Genomic DNA, 17,217 nt, shown 5'->3' with positions numbered 1-17,217 from the left:
GACTGCAGAATCGTGTCCTAACCAGCAAAGAACCTGATTTGAAGCTTAGTAACTCAGATATCTTAAACAATCTAGATGCTAAGTTATCACATTTGAATCGTGAACAGAAGATAGAACTGGATGCGTTAATTCATGAATACCCTTATTTATTTCCAGATGTACCATCTAGGATAGACTGTATCTATCATGACATAGATGTAGGGGAGGCAATGCCTGTCAAGCAACATACCTATTGCATGAATCCAATCAAATTAGCTCAGCTTAGAACACAGATACAATACATGCTGGACAATAACATCATCGAACCCAGCAATAGTGCTTGGAGTTCACCATGTATCCTTGTACCTAAAGCTGGAGGTGGTGTTCGACTATGTAATAACTACAAACAAGTTAATGCTCTCTCCAAATCTGATTCCTATCCAATGCCGAGGATTGATGATTGTATTGATAGGATAGGAAAAGGTAAGTATGTGAGTAAATTTGATTTATGGAAGGGATACTGACAGATCCCGTTAACAGATAGGGCAAAACAAGTATCAGCACTGGTTAACCCGGAAGGTTTATATCAATACAATGTGATGCCTTTTGGATTAAAAAATGCCCCTGCTACCTTCCAAAGACTTATCAACTCCATCACAGGCAGAATTGACCAGTGTGATGCATACATTGATGACGTCATTGTGGCTACTGACGAGTGGGATGATCAGATGACGACAACTCGGATGTTGTTTGACTCACTAGCACAAGACAAACTCACTATCAACTTGACCAAGAGTGAATTTGTGAAAGCCACAGTAACTTCTCTAGGTCATGTTGTGGGACAAGTCCAGGCCAAAATACAAGCTGTTCATGTTTCCAGAACCTACAAACAGGAAGGAATTTATGAGATTTTAGGGGATGGCGGGATATTATTGCTGTTTTTGCCAGAACTTTTCCCTAGTAGCAGCACCACTGACCTATCTACTTAGTCCAGGAGGAGAATCTGAAAAAAGGGGCCTAGAAATAGGATTTTGTAGCCTCCCCAGTACTGATTTGGTTTGACCCTATTTTCAGTTAGTATGATGTCTTGAGCTCATGAAAAGGCCTGTAATACTCTCAGATTGTGGTATCATATTTTTTTCACAGGCCATTTTATGTGGTTGGTGTCACTGCGCATTTTCATGACATTTGGTTTGCTGCCCGACAACACGTCACAGTTAATCATGGATAGTTTTACTACTATCAATCTGATCACTTTCATTTTGACTTTTGTGTATTGCTAAAGGATGTAGAAATTATTTTACATATTTTTGTTTTTGAATAAAAATCAAAATGGCTGCCATTCTGGCCGCCATCTTGAATTGTCGTGTGGTGCCTTCTCGGCGCTTAAATATGTCTAAAAATTTACACTGAATGATTCCATTTACATCCAAAGTTGATACTTTTGATGGTTTTTGACACTTGTCACTTCTAGAATGGTGGCTCGGGCACAAAACAAGTAATTTTGTACGGTCATTTCGTGGTAATATAATGTTTTACAGCTTATTCTTTGAGGCAGGCTATTTTAGTGATTCTCCCGACTTTTCATGGAAATGTGTAGTGATTTATTTATTGAAAGTTTACAGTATTTTTGCACTTATAACCAGTTGTTTTTGTTTCCTGTTTACTTCTAGAGTGACACCATGTTATATGGAAGTACTTCATATTACCCAGAATTCAAAATGGCTGCCAAGATGGCCGCCATTGTAGTTTTACTACTTATGAATAGCAGAGGACTAAGTTTGTACTGATATGTAAACAAACAATTCATTTCATGTCAAATGTTTTATACAGTATAGAAAAAGAGCTAAATTTCAATGGTATGGTTTATGAAAACTTCACTTGCCTAAAATAGTGGATGAAATAACATCACCCAAAGTGTTAGAAAGCTATGCTTCAATCCTGATAACTGCTTCTAAGCTCTGGTTGTACAGGGTCGGGGAAGCAGGGGTACAGCCATCTCCCTATAATTTTTAACAGGTTATTTTTTATGCACAAACGTATTGATATAACACTCTTTTAATGTTGATAGTGCCCCCTTAATTAAGAAAGGCCCTGTTGTAGCTGTTCAAAGTGGTCTGTCAGATAAGTCTTAACTCATTAAGGCCGAGAGCCGCATATATGCGGCAAATTAATTAGCTTCTCACAGCGAGAGCCGCATATTGGGGGTAATATAAAGCACCTCTTATTCAGCGAGAGCCGCATATTGGGGGTTATGAAAAGCACCTCTCATTCAGCGAGAGCCGCGTATTGGGGGTTTTACATTTTAAATTCGTACTGTACCTATACTTTCAATCAATTTAGCAGGAATGATCAAAGATTAGCCTTTCTTACGAGAGAGATTACTTTCTGTGTTAATCAGAAGAACTATTAATGTGTTTTGATAACAATTGCTTGCAATGTCGGGGGTTTATACAGGCAAATGAACACATGTCTTCAAGAAAAGGGATTATGAGATGTTGTTACAGGAGGTACGTGTTTGTTACTCGTCATTGGGAGTGAAAAGTAAGATACTATGTTTGCACATTGATTGAATTAATGGTGACAAGGTTACGAAACCTTCTTCTAAATTAAATCATTCATTCATTCATTCATTCATTGTAATAGTTCATATAATGAATCGTATTTGAAGTAAACCAAGTTACTAATTTAGACCTAATTCATTTGCGACTATTGATTTTTAAAATTGACAATAATACATAATCGAATATGAAGTGATAAATCTTGCATCTACTCATAATATACACATATAGTACACATAAACCATACAAAGGTAACTGGGGTATTTTGTTCAAGCTGTTTCATGCTTATTTGAAACATGATTTTTCAATGCAATTTACATAAGCATTGTGTAAGAAACGTTTGTATTTGATCTCTGTAATTATCTTATCCTGTGTAATGATCACGTGTATCAGATCCATCGTCAATAAAAGGAGGAGAATATATCAGTTACGGAATTGATGCGTATAATCATTCAATCAGACAACACTAAATATATGAACACGTCTTTCAACCTAGCCTCTGGTCTGGTGACAAGTGTAAAACAAACTTATGCGCTGTTACATCATTGGACAACCTGTTTTGTGGAGTCACGCCCATTGCCAATCTTCTGAACCTCGTTTGCTTTCAAAACAAATATAAGTATGCCCATCTTCATAAATATTTGGGGAGATTCAACTACAAGTGTATACATCACAATAAATCAGTATCGTGTTACTTTTTTGAATTCTATAATACATGTACTTGAATTATGATATTTATTCATAACAATGAACAGATTATATTGAAATGTTCAGCAAGCCATTATGTTTGATGTACAAGTAGTGCGCGCAAAAAGTATATGCAAATAAATACTATCTCTACTCAATGATTGGATTGGGTTATCCGGGGTGAAAATAATCGGATTGTAGCGCTTTGAGCGCTTAGAAAAAAAATAAACTCGTCAAAGTGCTTGTTAGTCCTACGTGTGCATTTCAGGCATCCTTACGATTATGTATGTTCACGATACACAAAATTTTTCATGATAGCTAGAGTTGATAAAGCCGAAATCTAGCATATCGATTGGTCAACGATCTAACCAATAGTCAATCTGTATCCAAGCTGTCTAGTGACCGAACGTACTCTTCAGAAATTTAGCCCACGCCCCATCACCTGTCATTTCCAATGTGACAGGTATCTCATGATACGATTGGTCATAGATAACAAATCAGAGACTATATTGAACAGTTAAGATACAAAACGTCCTATTCGGGAACTTTGATGACGCCCATCCCATGACCCTTTGTCTTATGTATGTACAAGGAATGGCATTATACAATATGTATGCATATATGTTCGTATATTTTCTGCGTTAAATCTAGATGAACCAAAGCGACAAACTGTGAATCTGTTATATGTAAGTCACAGACTAGCTTATTAGTACTTTCCTTAAAATATTCAGTATACACTAGCAATGTATCAACGAAAACGCTTCTTTCATAGATTATTGTGCATGTGCGTAAATTCATCTTTACTGCCACTGACATAGATGTTTTGAACAATTTAATCTCTCACAATGATATGAGAGGGACATCATTTGGTTTAAGTATGTCTTACATACAATGAAACGGACTGGCAAACGTCGAGACATCAAATGCAAATGTTCAAGCTGTGATGTGTGTTTGTGCGTTGACTGTTTTGAGGCCTACCATAAAGACTTGTTCCAAGGACGATAACGCTTTATGCACTAGTTGTGTTGTACAAATGGTACCGTATACCATTCTTGTCAGTTGTTGGGCACAATGTGTGAAGCCCGTGCGATACTGCTGGAATATAGCTAAAATCGCTGTAAAACTAAATTCACTCATTCTCTTCAACTGTTGCATTTCAGTCGTTATTGTTTTACATTTCCAAAATACTAAGACATGTGTGTTCACCATCTGAGAACGAATACACTCATCATAGTGTCAGTCTACTCCCATATGTCTTATGTGTTTCTTTCATACATCATTACAGTATCTGATGTTATGTTTACAATACACAAATTGTTGCATCATAGTTGATACAACCGAAACACAACATAGTCATTGGTCAACGATAAAGCCAATAATCAATCTCTACCCTATCACTTTGAGTGTCCAAACGTGCTCTTCAGAAATTTAGGCCACGCCCCATCACCTTGCCCTTCCTATGTGACAGGTTCTCACGATACGATTGGTCAAAGTATCATCCAATATAATGAGTAACTGAGATATAATGCGTTACATTCGGGATATTTTATCCCTTTACATGACGGGAAGCTTTGTTTTAGCATCGAATAATGATAAATGTATCATGCAGTATGTACGTGTATGAATGGTGATGTATGTTTGCAGCGTTAAGTTAAGATGAACAAAGTGACAAACTATAAATCTCTATATGTTCCATGTTACTTACACACCTATTGATACTTTCCTTGAAATAGTCAGTAAGCACGAGCAATGTATTGGCAAAAAAACTAGATGATTATAACGCAAGCCCCCCTCTTTTTAAACTCTATTACAAATATATTATAATTCAGTCCATACGATGAGGGAGACAGGAGGAATTTGTATATTTGTTCATATCTCGTACCTACAAAGACCGCGTAGGTGTTGATAAAAATACAGCACACTCTGGCAAAGGGGTATGAGAGATACAGGTAATAAATTACATGAAATGCTGTAATATATGTACTCACATCGGCCTCTTTCCCATTTACATCTTTACGACACAATTAAATAATCAGTACTTGTTTGTGAGACTAGACAGTTTCCTGTCATATCCGAAACCTGCCAGGGAAATCAGGCATGATTAGCACTAATTAGCCTCGTCACAGCAATCAGGCAGTCAGCGAGGGGTCCCAGGTGTTGGGCAGTGGAGCGGCTCCAGGGCTTAATGTGTTAATCACTTTTGATACATTCAGAAGCTTACAATTAACTTTCCTCTTCACTTTCTTTTACATCATATGTTACGTCATGTCAGAATTTGAGTCATCTACAAGTCAAAGCTGTTGGCACAACAATCACCTACCATACAAAAAGACATTGTGCACAATAAATCAGTTCATCTGCATTGACATAGATGTCTTTGCTGGCATACTAACTTTATTTCATTTACTCGATTCAACCAATCCATGGGAAGACTAGAATCTCTCGACATCAGAAAAGGGATAAGCTGACCATCACAAATGCTCCAACCATGGTCAGCTGGTGAAGGAATCTTCATGACTGGTTGTATTCACACATGCACTTGGTAGTTAACTCGCTCAGTATGGTGTTTTAGACTGTTGGATGTTGGTGGGATTTTTTCTCACTACTTCTACACGCATCACTGGCTTATTTGATACATACATAGCATTAAGTACCTGTCCACAAGATGTAAAGACTGTTTCGTGAACATCAAAATTGTGACCCATTTGTTGTGTGGTGCTTCTCATACCTGGGCTTTACAGCCTTTTTGGGAATCAATGTAGAAGAGGAAGTTTTCATTTTCGGGTTCAGGCGATGTAAGGTGACCAAAAGTTTGTCTTGGAAGAGTTCAGCTAACTACATGTGATATTAATCCTTTTGCTCTGTTCAGCATGCAAGAAGTTGTGAATTAGCAACAACTTGAGACAACAACTCCACTTGCAGTGTTCATAAGATACAGACATGACACGTCATTCATTTGGAAGACTGATTGGATTTTCCATCAATCCTGATTAGCACATGGACGTTTCTGGTGTTCCTTTTACAATGGCTCATTCAGATTGAACATCAAGAGAGAACATCAAATGTTGTTTGTAAGAGCAAGTTGAAACGGAAGGTTTTGGTCCTTCATTGCCAACTAGCAGAAGAGAGAATGCTGGCTCTTCATCTAGCTAATGGAATGGCAACATTGCAAATGTGCAGAAAGGGAACTGCTCCAGAATTTGGAGACTTGGCTGATATGCATTAAGATAAATTCGGAATCGAACTGACTGCATTAGAGTTGATGCTGTTTGGGACAGGTACTCCAGGCAAGCGTACGTCAAAGTAGGGGAGCGAATCAAAGATGATCGTCAACGGCGCAAGAAGTCAAGATTGTTGGTAAAAACACACCACTACCAAAGACATTGGGACAAATCAGCTGTCCTCTCTTGTCTAATCTAGTGTTGTTGCACATACGAACGAACGATGGAGTTCTGTTGGTCCGGCCATGCTACCTGTTGGTAGGCCTGAGGCACACCAAGGTACATTTGTAGTTCCTAGGACGTCCTGACCCTGAACAATAACTATAAAACGGGATTGAACAAGATAGAACGTGTAAGGATTATATAAATTACGATGGTTGTTCGATCATAAACAGTTGTCAGTATGTCTTCCTCATCTGTGCCCCATCCCCAGACAGCTGGTAATACGTAAAGACTGGGGAGAAATGTGCCTTCACCCAATATGAACGTTTACAAGCAGTTCAAACCCGTCCTTAGTCAGTGTATATCCATTCTGAAATAGACCTACCACGTTCTTAAAATGCACTACCCCTTTCTAACTCTTTCTGAACTCAACCAGCTCGTATTTAGACTCTTCCTCCCATTTGCACTACATTCTCACCCTGATTATAGCGTGTGCAGTGGTAATAGCAGACATGTCCAGGATTGATTACCAGCCCGTTCTTATTTCTTACCAGTTTCAAGATGGAAACATCAACATCACCATGCCTCCACAGAAAAACAAGGGTGGACCAAGAAAGACATCTTATTTAATGAAGGGGTGATGCATTCAAGAATTTCATCAAACATGGGTGGGGTGAAATTGTAGAAGGACTCATGGTCATCAAGGCGGAGATCCTCTTTCAGTTGATGTAATGTTCCACAGCTATTGGCCTCTCAGGTTCAAGCCAGTTTCTCACCCAACAAGTTCTTGTTCGTTTCCTCCTTTCTTGCTCTACCAAACCATTGTACTCATGTTCTGCTTTCAATAAAAATTGCAGGAAATAAGCATCCAGCATGTTGAGAGCTGCAAATTTGTTCATGTAATACAGGCAGAAATCTTTATCCCAAATGGAGTATAGACTGGGAAGAGACTGTTAAAAACGTGTGTCTGTATACCTTACCATGTCATATGGTAATGCACAGTGTTGACATAATAAGACCTGTGTGAAACCTACATAAACGCACTAACAAGTAGAACTTGACGAGAATCCATTGTGCTGTTTTAGAACTGAGTAGAAATGTACTACAAACTTCTCAAGAACAATTGATTTGGTTTTGAGAATATTTGCATAGAATACCAAACTACGAACATAATGCGGTCGAGTTTCATCTGCGAACGGAGTTGACCTGGTGAAAACTGTGTACAACCGTATTGCAGCTGATGCCCAACTATATGTCTGCACACATCCCTATTAAGATTGAAGTATGGCGATTCCTTTTGTCATATGGCAGTCTTGTGTGTGTCATCACTCTGTCCCATTTTATAACATGTAGAACATTGGACACTGGGAATTGTGTTACTGAAGTCCTCTGAAACTCACCAACTACTTTAACACAATTAGATGACAATCAGGATTTTGTCGGTCATTTTATCTTGCGGACAGTTTGTAAGTTCAATGTATGTACCAAACAATCCAGTGATGCCTGTAGGTGAGACAAGACATTGAATGAAAAGCTCCCACAACCATCTCACAGTCTAAAATATCACATTGAGCAAGTAAACTGCCAAGTGCATGTTTGGAAACAGTATCTGCAGCCAATCATATTCATTCACCAGTTGACCATGGTTGGAGCATTTGTGATGGTCAGCTTATCCCTTTTCTGATGTCGAGAGATTCTAGTCTCCCCATGGATTGGTTGAATCGAGTAAATGAAATAAAGTTAGTATGCCAGCAAAGACATCTATGTCAATGCAGATGAACTGATTTATTGTGCACAATGTCTTTTTGTATGGCAGGTGATTGTTGCACCAACAGCTTTGACTTGTAGATGACTCAAATTCTGACATGATGCAACATATGATATGAAAGAAAGTGAAGAGGAGAGCTATTGTAAGCTTAAGCTTCTGAATGTATCAAAAGTGATTAAGACTTATCTGACAGACCACTTTGAACAACTACAACAGGGCCTTTCTTAATTAAGGGGGCACTATCAACATCCGAAAATATATGATGACTGGATTGTCTGGTCTAGACTCAATTATTTACACTCCACTGCCATATAACTGGAATATTGCTAGTGCATCGTAAACTACAAACGAACTCAACCTTCAAAGACCATTGTCCATCTGGGCTTGGACTGGTTGTTGCTGGAACCTTGGTTGTGCCTGGGTTGTCTGCTGCACTCTGATCACAAAACTAGGAATACCTGTTGGAGGACAAATTGGCAAATTTCCTTTTAGTAAACATAGTGGACCTGTTGAACATAGTTGTGTGGGAACATGTTGAGATCTAACCTTTCCACCAATATAACCTACTTAATGTTCAGTTTTTCATTTCTAGACTGGTCATCACGCGACCTTTAATGAGCAGTTGGCCTCCGGGTGGGCTTTTGGCAGATGAGATGGGACTTGGGAAAACAGTGGAGGTGCTCAGTTGTATACTCCTACATCCACGCACCAGTCTGCACTGCACTCAGAAACTGTCCATCGCATGTTACCAGAAGGTAGGTTTTAGCAGTGTAATGATAGTTGATGATAGCCTAGTGAAAAGGATTATTTTTTCAGTACTCACTATTACTGAGAAACAATACATAAATTATGCATAAGAAACCCACTTCTATTAAATCATTGCCTATATGATTTAATTTGGCTTCTTATCACACTAATAGTGTTGTCCCTCACAGTAGCACACTTTATGATACTGTGGTTTTGATTAAATCTGGGGGTAATCTTTGGCTTCCATAAGAAAACCTAAAAGGTCTCAAGCAATCACACATCAAGCCTATCAAGAAACCAGCGGTTTTGCTCGGGTTAAATCATTTTGTAAACTGGTGAAATTCAGTCCTGATCATAATATTGTACATATGCTTGTATTATTGTTTTTCTGATGCTCTATATACTTTCAAGGTTAACGTTATTACCGTAATCACATAGACAGTGGAATGTTTTGCTAACTTATAAAGACAACTCTATCAAAAAGGCAAAATAATGTTCCCTCTGGATTATGGTTGCCAGTTTCCTGTGGGTGACACAGATATACTGAATGAGATTAAAATTTTTCATCTAAGTCATACCTATCCGTATTGGTATACCTAAATTAATACATAGTTATATCCCATAACTCTGACATAACAGCAATGATTGCTAAACACTTATTTGTGTATGGTCAGTACATATCGCAGTGCCACTGAATCATCGTGTTTTGACTAGATTAGATTTATTGTGATAGGTAAAATTACTTTGTGTGTTAGGTATTTTTCCCACACCCTTGGATCTTTCCCACCAAATTTGAACTTCCTTGCCATGTCACAAATTAAGTGCGTACAGTGTAAAAAATTATGGCTGACCAAGATCAACATGCTCTACGTGCATCATGTTTTGTGGGAACCTCCCAAGTTAATTTGCTTGCTGAACCGGCTATTGTCTCACGCTTGGGTGATCTGGCTTGGTCAAGATCCTGATCAACCGAGATACCACTGTACATGCCTAACATGGAACGGCTTGCTCTACAGGGAGTGTAACAGATGGTTCACGCTCTACCCCAATTACAGCTACAGTTAACCGGCAATTCATTGACATTGTTACGAGTATGTATTTTCTGTATCTTTTTGTTATTAATTCAGTACTAATTATTACTGGGTCACAATGTTTAGTGTTTTGAATATTAAATATGATGGGTCACATTTCGTTTTAATATCTGGTCAACACTTTTAGCATTCTGGTTTTCCGGAATTTATCTGCTCCTAGTTTTCTATGTGTTTACTTCTGGGAGACTTATTCGAGGGCATTCTACAGTGTTGATGATAGTCATAAGTGCCCGAACTTTTGGGAATGACTTGAGTATATATAAAAAGGCTGGTTGCCATGTTGAGGGCGACACTCATTCATAATAACTGGAAGATACATCACTGCCAATGCTTGATCATCAAAACCCGTCAACACCTGACCTACATTATCCACTGTCAGACCGATCGCTGTGTTTACATTCTGCCATAGTTGATTCTCTCTCGCACTAAGACTTTGGTGAGTTTACTATATTGTATTTTGTGTCCCATTGACTTAGATTTTGTCTCACACGTATTGAATTTGTATTCAGCATTGTGACTATTGACTTGTGACTTTGTATACCTTGCTCTTGTTGCATAATAATACATAATTTGAATGTTCATGACTTGTCTTAGTTCTGTTTTGCTAGTTCACAGGGGATTTCTTACACAGTTTGTCATGGAAAATTCTTAACCGTAACAAAATAGACAAGCTGCCAATCATCCCATTAGTCCCTGATCTCTTTTGAATTCTGACGGACTTACTCGGTGACTAACCCAGAGCTCAATTTGAAGGAGGGTTTGATGATTTTATCTATTCAAGGATTCAGCTGCGGAGGACTAAATGCCAGGATGGTCCTTGAAGGTAAAAGTGGACATTCCTCAGTTGTTGAGGCTGCCCTGGATAATTACAGTGACGCATTGGCCGAGTCTAAATCACTATAGTCTTTACCCAGGATCCCTATGCCATTCATATTCAAGATCTGCCAGTTACAGCGTGCTTCACTTGGAGCAGGGAATGGTCATAACCGTGGAGTTGGGTTTATTATGGTGAAAAGGCATGCCTTAGCTTTCTTTGCTGCTTTCTTAATTACTTAAGAGACCATTGGAGTTTTATTACTTTGGACTCTCTGAGGCCATGACGTTGGATAACCGGTCCAACCACGATCGTTTTTTATTCTGACCAGTTCAGCCTCACTTCAGTAAGGATTTTGGACCATTACTTGATATGCTATCCTGTTCTATCTGGTTTGCAGAAGGCATTCAGGCCTTCTTCCTCCATGCAATTGTCCAGGTTTACTTCGGGGTTAAATAGGACACAGGTCAAGAGGTGACTTTGGAGTATCTTGTTTGCTGGACTTTTTTTTTCAATTTCTACAGCCAATAAGTGCTATGGCCAATAAGTGATATGTAAGGTCGTATCGTTACCATTAAATGGTTTCAGAGTCTGGATTAATCAAGGAACCAAATTCTAGACTCTATGGCAAAGTCTAGTGTCTATGTTTGTAACCAACTGGGATACTCTATAGTTTATACACAGGGTGTTGAGTATCAACCATGCATGAAGTGATCAAGTTAAGTTTTACACATCACTTAACCAGTAGTATATACAATGGGGGTTTTAAAACACTTTCAAGAAAAGTCTCTACAAAGCCTTATTTACTAAATAAGGCTTTGGTTGGGTCCTTAGCTCTTGCTACTATTACCCCTACTACTTAACGTGTGTTGGAGGTAACACTGTGCCTATGTCACGTTTATATCGATGAAACAGTTTAACGTGAACCGCCTATGATCTCTTTGGTGTTCATAATAAAGGCTTGTTGGGCTTTTTGTATCCCCTGTTCTATGTACTTTTTTTTCTCGTCCTCGCTGATAGCAGACTTACGAGATTTGGACCGAATATCTTGTTTCATTCCGTTATATTTTGTGAGTTCAGAGAGGATTGAACGAAACTCCTCTTCCGAGATCTTACTATCAGAGAGTGCCGTGGAAATACGCCCACTTACTGTGTTGAGCTTTGCTTCGGCCAGAACCCTGATCTCGTCGTGTTTCAATGCCTTACGATGCAGTCTGCGTGATACTAACTTAAGCGCCAACCCTGCCAACCCTGCCACCCCTGCCGTTATTTCAATACCTAGCACTATAGGTGCGGCCACGATGGTAGCTAACAACCCAACGCCTGCCGCCCCTAGTCCCATGCTGGTTACCATAAGGGTAGTGTCAGCCCCGTCCACGATATTGAAAGCTCTATTGTACTTCTTACATAGTGCTTTCCGCGTGTCACGGTCTTGTTCTAGTTGGCGTTTCACATCACATAACTGCCTCAAGCGGAACCCATCTACGGTTTCCAGCGTCTTCGCTACTTCCTCTACGACTGGGTACAGACCCATCCTATAATATATATTTTGAAAGATATTTTAATTGGGTTTCAGTTAAAAGTCTATCAATGTATTTGAAGCCTACAAGGGATAGATCATTACCAATGATAATAGGTGAGAGGCTAATAGACTTTTCTGTTGTAATAAAAACCCCACTGAGGCTTATTAAGCGGTTTATAGAACCCGTGGGGGAATCCCGTTGTATAACAATACGACAATATTGGTCTAAGTGTTCGGTATACCAGTGTATTACCAACCCGGGTAAAATTTGGCATCCTTTCGAGGAGTTTACCTGGTCAAAATACGTAAAGACGACTTCTATGATGAGTGTGTAGGGGGAGGATATTCTAGCACGATTACTGCTAAATGTTAATTTATTATCTAATCCAGAACTTAACCCATTTGTTTCGGTATACAAACTTATCGGAGATGCTAAGTGATTCTCCGGAATGAAATCCCCGTCCCAGATACCGTTGTTCCTAATCTTAGAGATAAACCCCGTATCTGCGCCTATTGTGATATAAGGTGAGGTGGGTGTTAAGTTGAGCAGCCATTTGGGCTCTTTAAAATCTGATAACGATACCCGTCTGTACACGTTGTCTTTGAAGTGCAGGATGTATAATTCATCTTCCTCACCAGGCTGATCGAATCCCTCCATATCTCCTAGGTCGTTAAGCGTAGTGTTGGGATGACTGGTCATTATTATACTATTACGATATAATTTCCAACTGGTTTTCTGATAATAATTCAGGGGTGAACTTCATACCCATGAAGTGTATGTTGTCAGGCAGGAAGATCTTGGTTAGTGATATCTTGTTTTCCACGATCACGTTGACCCCCTGCAGACTGGTGTTGGAGCCGACACTCACCCCACACGTAAACGTTGCAAACTTGATACTGGTGTCGTTTCACCCACCCGAGTTTGATTCCCTTCACGATCTCAACATCATTCACCGATGGTTCCCCTAGGTAGACTTTGATGATTAGTGTTGAGTTTGCCGGTAGACTCTCTAGTATCTTGACCACGCCTTCGAATTCAGACACCAACTGTAATGTCACGTTTTGTATGGCCGGTTTACTCGATAGCATGTGGGCTGCCATAGTGTTGAGTGGGCTGACGACTACGCTACGTCTCTGAGTTGGGACGTAAGCCACGAGCAGGGTTCCATTGTTCACGACTTTGTTTAGGTGGTTGTCTTTGTTATCCGTGAACACGTAGGGGGAGCCGAGCCTAATATTGAGAAACCAGTCGTTATCGGGTAACAACACCCACTTGTCATCTTCGGTGAAGACGAGCATATATGGCTTGTTTCGGGCGACGGTAGTGCTCTCAACATCGTCTAAGTCGAACAGTTTACCCCGGAACGATGGGTATATTATCCAGTTACTACCGGTGTTGACAAGGGCGTACTTAGTGTTGATTTTTGCTCTTGTGGTATCTACTATATCACTTAGGGTTCCACCGGAGGGGACTTCAACGCGTTTGTAAATGTTGTTTTTCAGTTGCAAGGCGTACGATTTACCATCTACTCCGGGAGCGTCGAAACCGCGCGTGTCTCCGAGGTCGGAGATCCCGATATTGACGTATTTTTTTCACTCCGGGCCCTTGTGCGCTGGTCATTTTACATGAAGCGTTAAGCTGAGGTATCCTATATTTACAGGATTATGATTTATATCTAACACCGATATTATCAGCTCAGATATGTTGCCCTGGGTTAATCTCTTATACTGCCGTGGTGAAAACGACTCGGTTCTACCGTCGTTGTATTTCTCAGTTTTCACCGGCACTGCTCTCAGTATAGTGGAAGGGTGACCTCCTTGAATGTTGTACGTTGTGCTCACCTGACCGAGATGAATGTACAGCTCTCGGTACGGTACTAGGTCGGGTAACTTCGTGCCTGTGACGGTTGTTGTTGGTTTTATCTCGTCAGGAGACATACCGAGTATCCTCGCTAATGGTCGGCCGAGCCTCAAGGAGGTTCTTCCGTTGTTGATTAACACCACTGTGCCGTTAGTACGGGGTTTAAAGCAACCTTTATTAATATCTTTGAAAACTATATCGTGACCGTTAATAACGCGCAGGCGGTGGTAAACTGGAATCAAAACCCAATGCAGTTTTGGCAGAACCAACTCAACTTTGCTGTGTGGTGTGCGACGACAGGGTCGGGTGTGACACTAGACTACGGTATAGACGAACTGAGTAAGGCAGTCATTTTGTTTCATATTTATTATCAAACGAGACGAATATTGAAGGAAATAAGTGCTCCTCTTCCCCAAGATAAAGCGTGGAGTATGACGAATAACCCCTATGATAAACGCGCTTATGAACGTGTTTGTGGGGAGTTTGAGATTCCAACGAATAAAGACTTTCGCCTTCCTGGTGTGAACCATGGTCTCGGTATAGTTCTCGTGTACTTCTACAGGTCCGGAACATATCAGGCCGGTTCTAAAGATGGTTCATACAACCCAAACCGTCATACATTTACAGGCCCCACAACGAATGAAAAGATCCATGTCAGCTGTATAAAGCAAACCAATCCTGATGCAGCCACAGCCTGGACTAAAATGATCTCAAAAACATCGAAAGAATTCACTCGTGCTGGTACAATACGCTTGAACGACTCGATTCGAACGTACGTGTGGGCGCTGTTGGGTGCGCAGTCGATGACGCGTTCCAACATCCTCGGTAAGGGAACTGCTTACGACGCTCAGAAACAGTTCGTTGCCAATGTTGAGGATGCTATCAATTCTCCAGTTGATCTCCCGCGGGCCATCACCCGTTACCAAAACGTGTTAGAATACGCCAGATCGAAAGTCAACTACGTGTTCGGCGTGGGGCTGTACATGGCTCCGAGTGATATGCAACTGAGAGTAAAAAAAGTGGTGGGTTATAACAACAAAATAGTCATAGCCACGGCGGATCAAAAGTTGGGTATCAACCCCGATATTAACACCCCCTATATCCCACACATCCCACCATGTGAAACGGGTATAGTGGCGCCACCCCCGGAGTCTAAAGTTCATGTGGGGGTACCCCCCACACACCCCCATATTCAGGCCTCCAATCACATAGATAATAAAACGGCCCTGGTGGTTGGTGGGGTAGCTTTGGGACTTATTTGGTTAAAAATTTCTTAGCCGCTACGTACACCAGACCCGCCACGGCGACGATGGCTGCCCACAGGTTTTGACTGAACCACATGGCAGTTTTAGCCAGAGCACCCAACAACCACGAGACGATGCTACCCAGGATGCCGGGAAGGGCTTCGGCGGCTTTACCAGCCAGTTTAGCTAGGCCTTCCCCGAGTTTTTTTATCCAGTCTTTAACACCACCACCACTTGGGGTTCCTCCGCCGCCGGCAGACCCCACAGGGGTACCCCCTGTCAGTGACACCACCAAGGTTGATATGATGAAACCCAATGCAGTCAGAATGCTGGCGATGGTGATCCCTTGCTCCCGGAACAATATCCGAATCCTGTCTGCTAACGTGGTGTCTCGGTGGAGGACTTGATTGATGGTTTCCCGCACACGGTTGGTCTGGGATCTAAGCTTTTCTTTGTAGCCGGACGCTGTCTCCAACCAGGTCTGCCTTTCATCTTCCAAATTACGTATTCGTTCCTCGATGGTGGCTTTCATAGACTCGTCCTCAGTTTCACCGAGTTTTTTCTTTTCATAGGCGATGTGGTCGTCTATCTCACTCATTTTGGCCGTGCTTTTCCAGAGCTGACCACGAATGGTTTGCATCAACAGGTCCAACCCCTTCAGTTCTCGAAAGGTAATTTCGAGACCCGGGAAGGGCTTGTTCTCGTAGTCGGCCAACACCTTTTTAATATCATAAGTCATGTTTTGATTCGATGGGGCGTCCCTGATGCCTTCCAGACTTTGAACTAACTTCGGAGGAAGCTTAGGTCGCGCGCCACCGTAATCTCCGAAGTCTAGTTCATCGCGGATAAAGTCACTCCCATGTCGACTTCTCAGTGTTGATAAAGCAAGCGGTTCTCTCGTGCGTTTTTTCACGAGATCGATCTCCGGGCGAGCCTTCAAACGCAGCTTGCCATTGCTGAGGGTAAACTTGGAATAGTCTCGCCACAGCGGCTTGATGTTGTCTCTATTTTCAACTGCGTTGTAATAATCGTCGACGGCGCCCTTAATGAGCTCGTCACTTTGCGAGAATGAGGTCTCCTGGTCATCATTGAATGCCTGGGCACTATCGTCCCACATATCATCCATAGGTATGTCTTCATCCATTAGTATTAAAAATATATTTCCTTTATATAACAATGTACGGCAGAAAATTAGATCCTTTCAGAAGACTGAGAGAGCCACTAGGCGCCAGAGCCGTGCGCCAGTCGGTGACCATCACCAACAATCCCAGCAAGATAGACCAGAATCAAACTCTGCTGGTTAGATTTCCAAACCTTGGTGAGAATGACCTCATTGTACCAGGCACTGTTCGACTGGCGTTCAATATCACGTTGACCTCCGACAACGACAAACGTGAGCTAGTGCGGAACGTGGGTAGAGCTATCATCAAGAAAACGACCGTCAAGATCAGCGGTAACGAGGTGCTGAGTATCGACGACAGCGACGTGTTTCACTGCTACGGGGATTTCTGGAAAAGCGAGGGAGAACGAGTCAATGATGTGTACCAGGGTATCAGCAAA

General features: G+C 41.1%; 1 protein-coding gene across 1 annotated transcript in view; it reads left to right on the top strand.

The window, feature by feature from the left end:
* The window catches only part of LOC137287583 (E3 ubiquitin-protein ligase SHPRH-like), a 192,413-nt gene that overhangs the window by 61,300 nt on the left and 113,896 nt on the right, over nucleotides 1-17,217 (top strand). Inside the window, exon 6 of the mRNA XM_067819951.1 lies at nucleotides 8,971-9,133. Coding sequence (XP_067676052.1) covers nucleotides 8,971-9,133 — 163 coding nt within the window. The remainder of the gene's footprint in view (nucleotides 1-8,970; nucleotides 9,134-17,217) is intronic.

Source organism: Haliotis asinina, chromosome 6 (assembly GCF_037392515.1).
Source record: "Haliotis asinina isolate JCU_RB_2024 chromosome 6, JCU_Hal_asi_v2, whole genome shotgun sequence".
Taxonomy (NCBI): domain Eukaryota; kingdom Metazoa; phylum Mollusca; class Gastropoda; order Lepetellida; family Haliotidae; genus Haliotis; species Haliotis asinina.
This window is presented reverse-complemented; position numbering and strand designations above follow the sequence as displayed.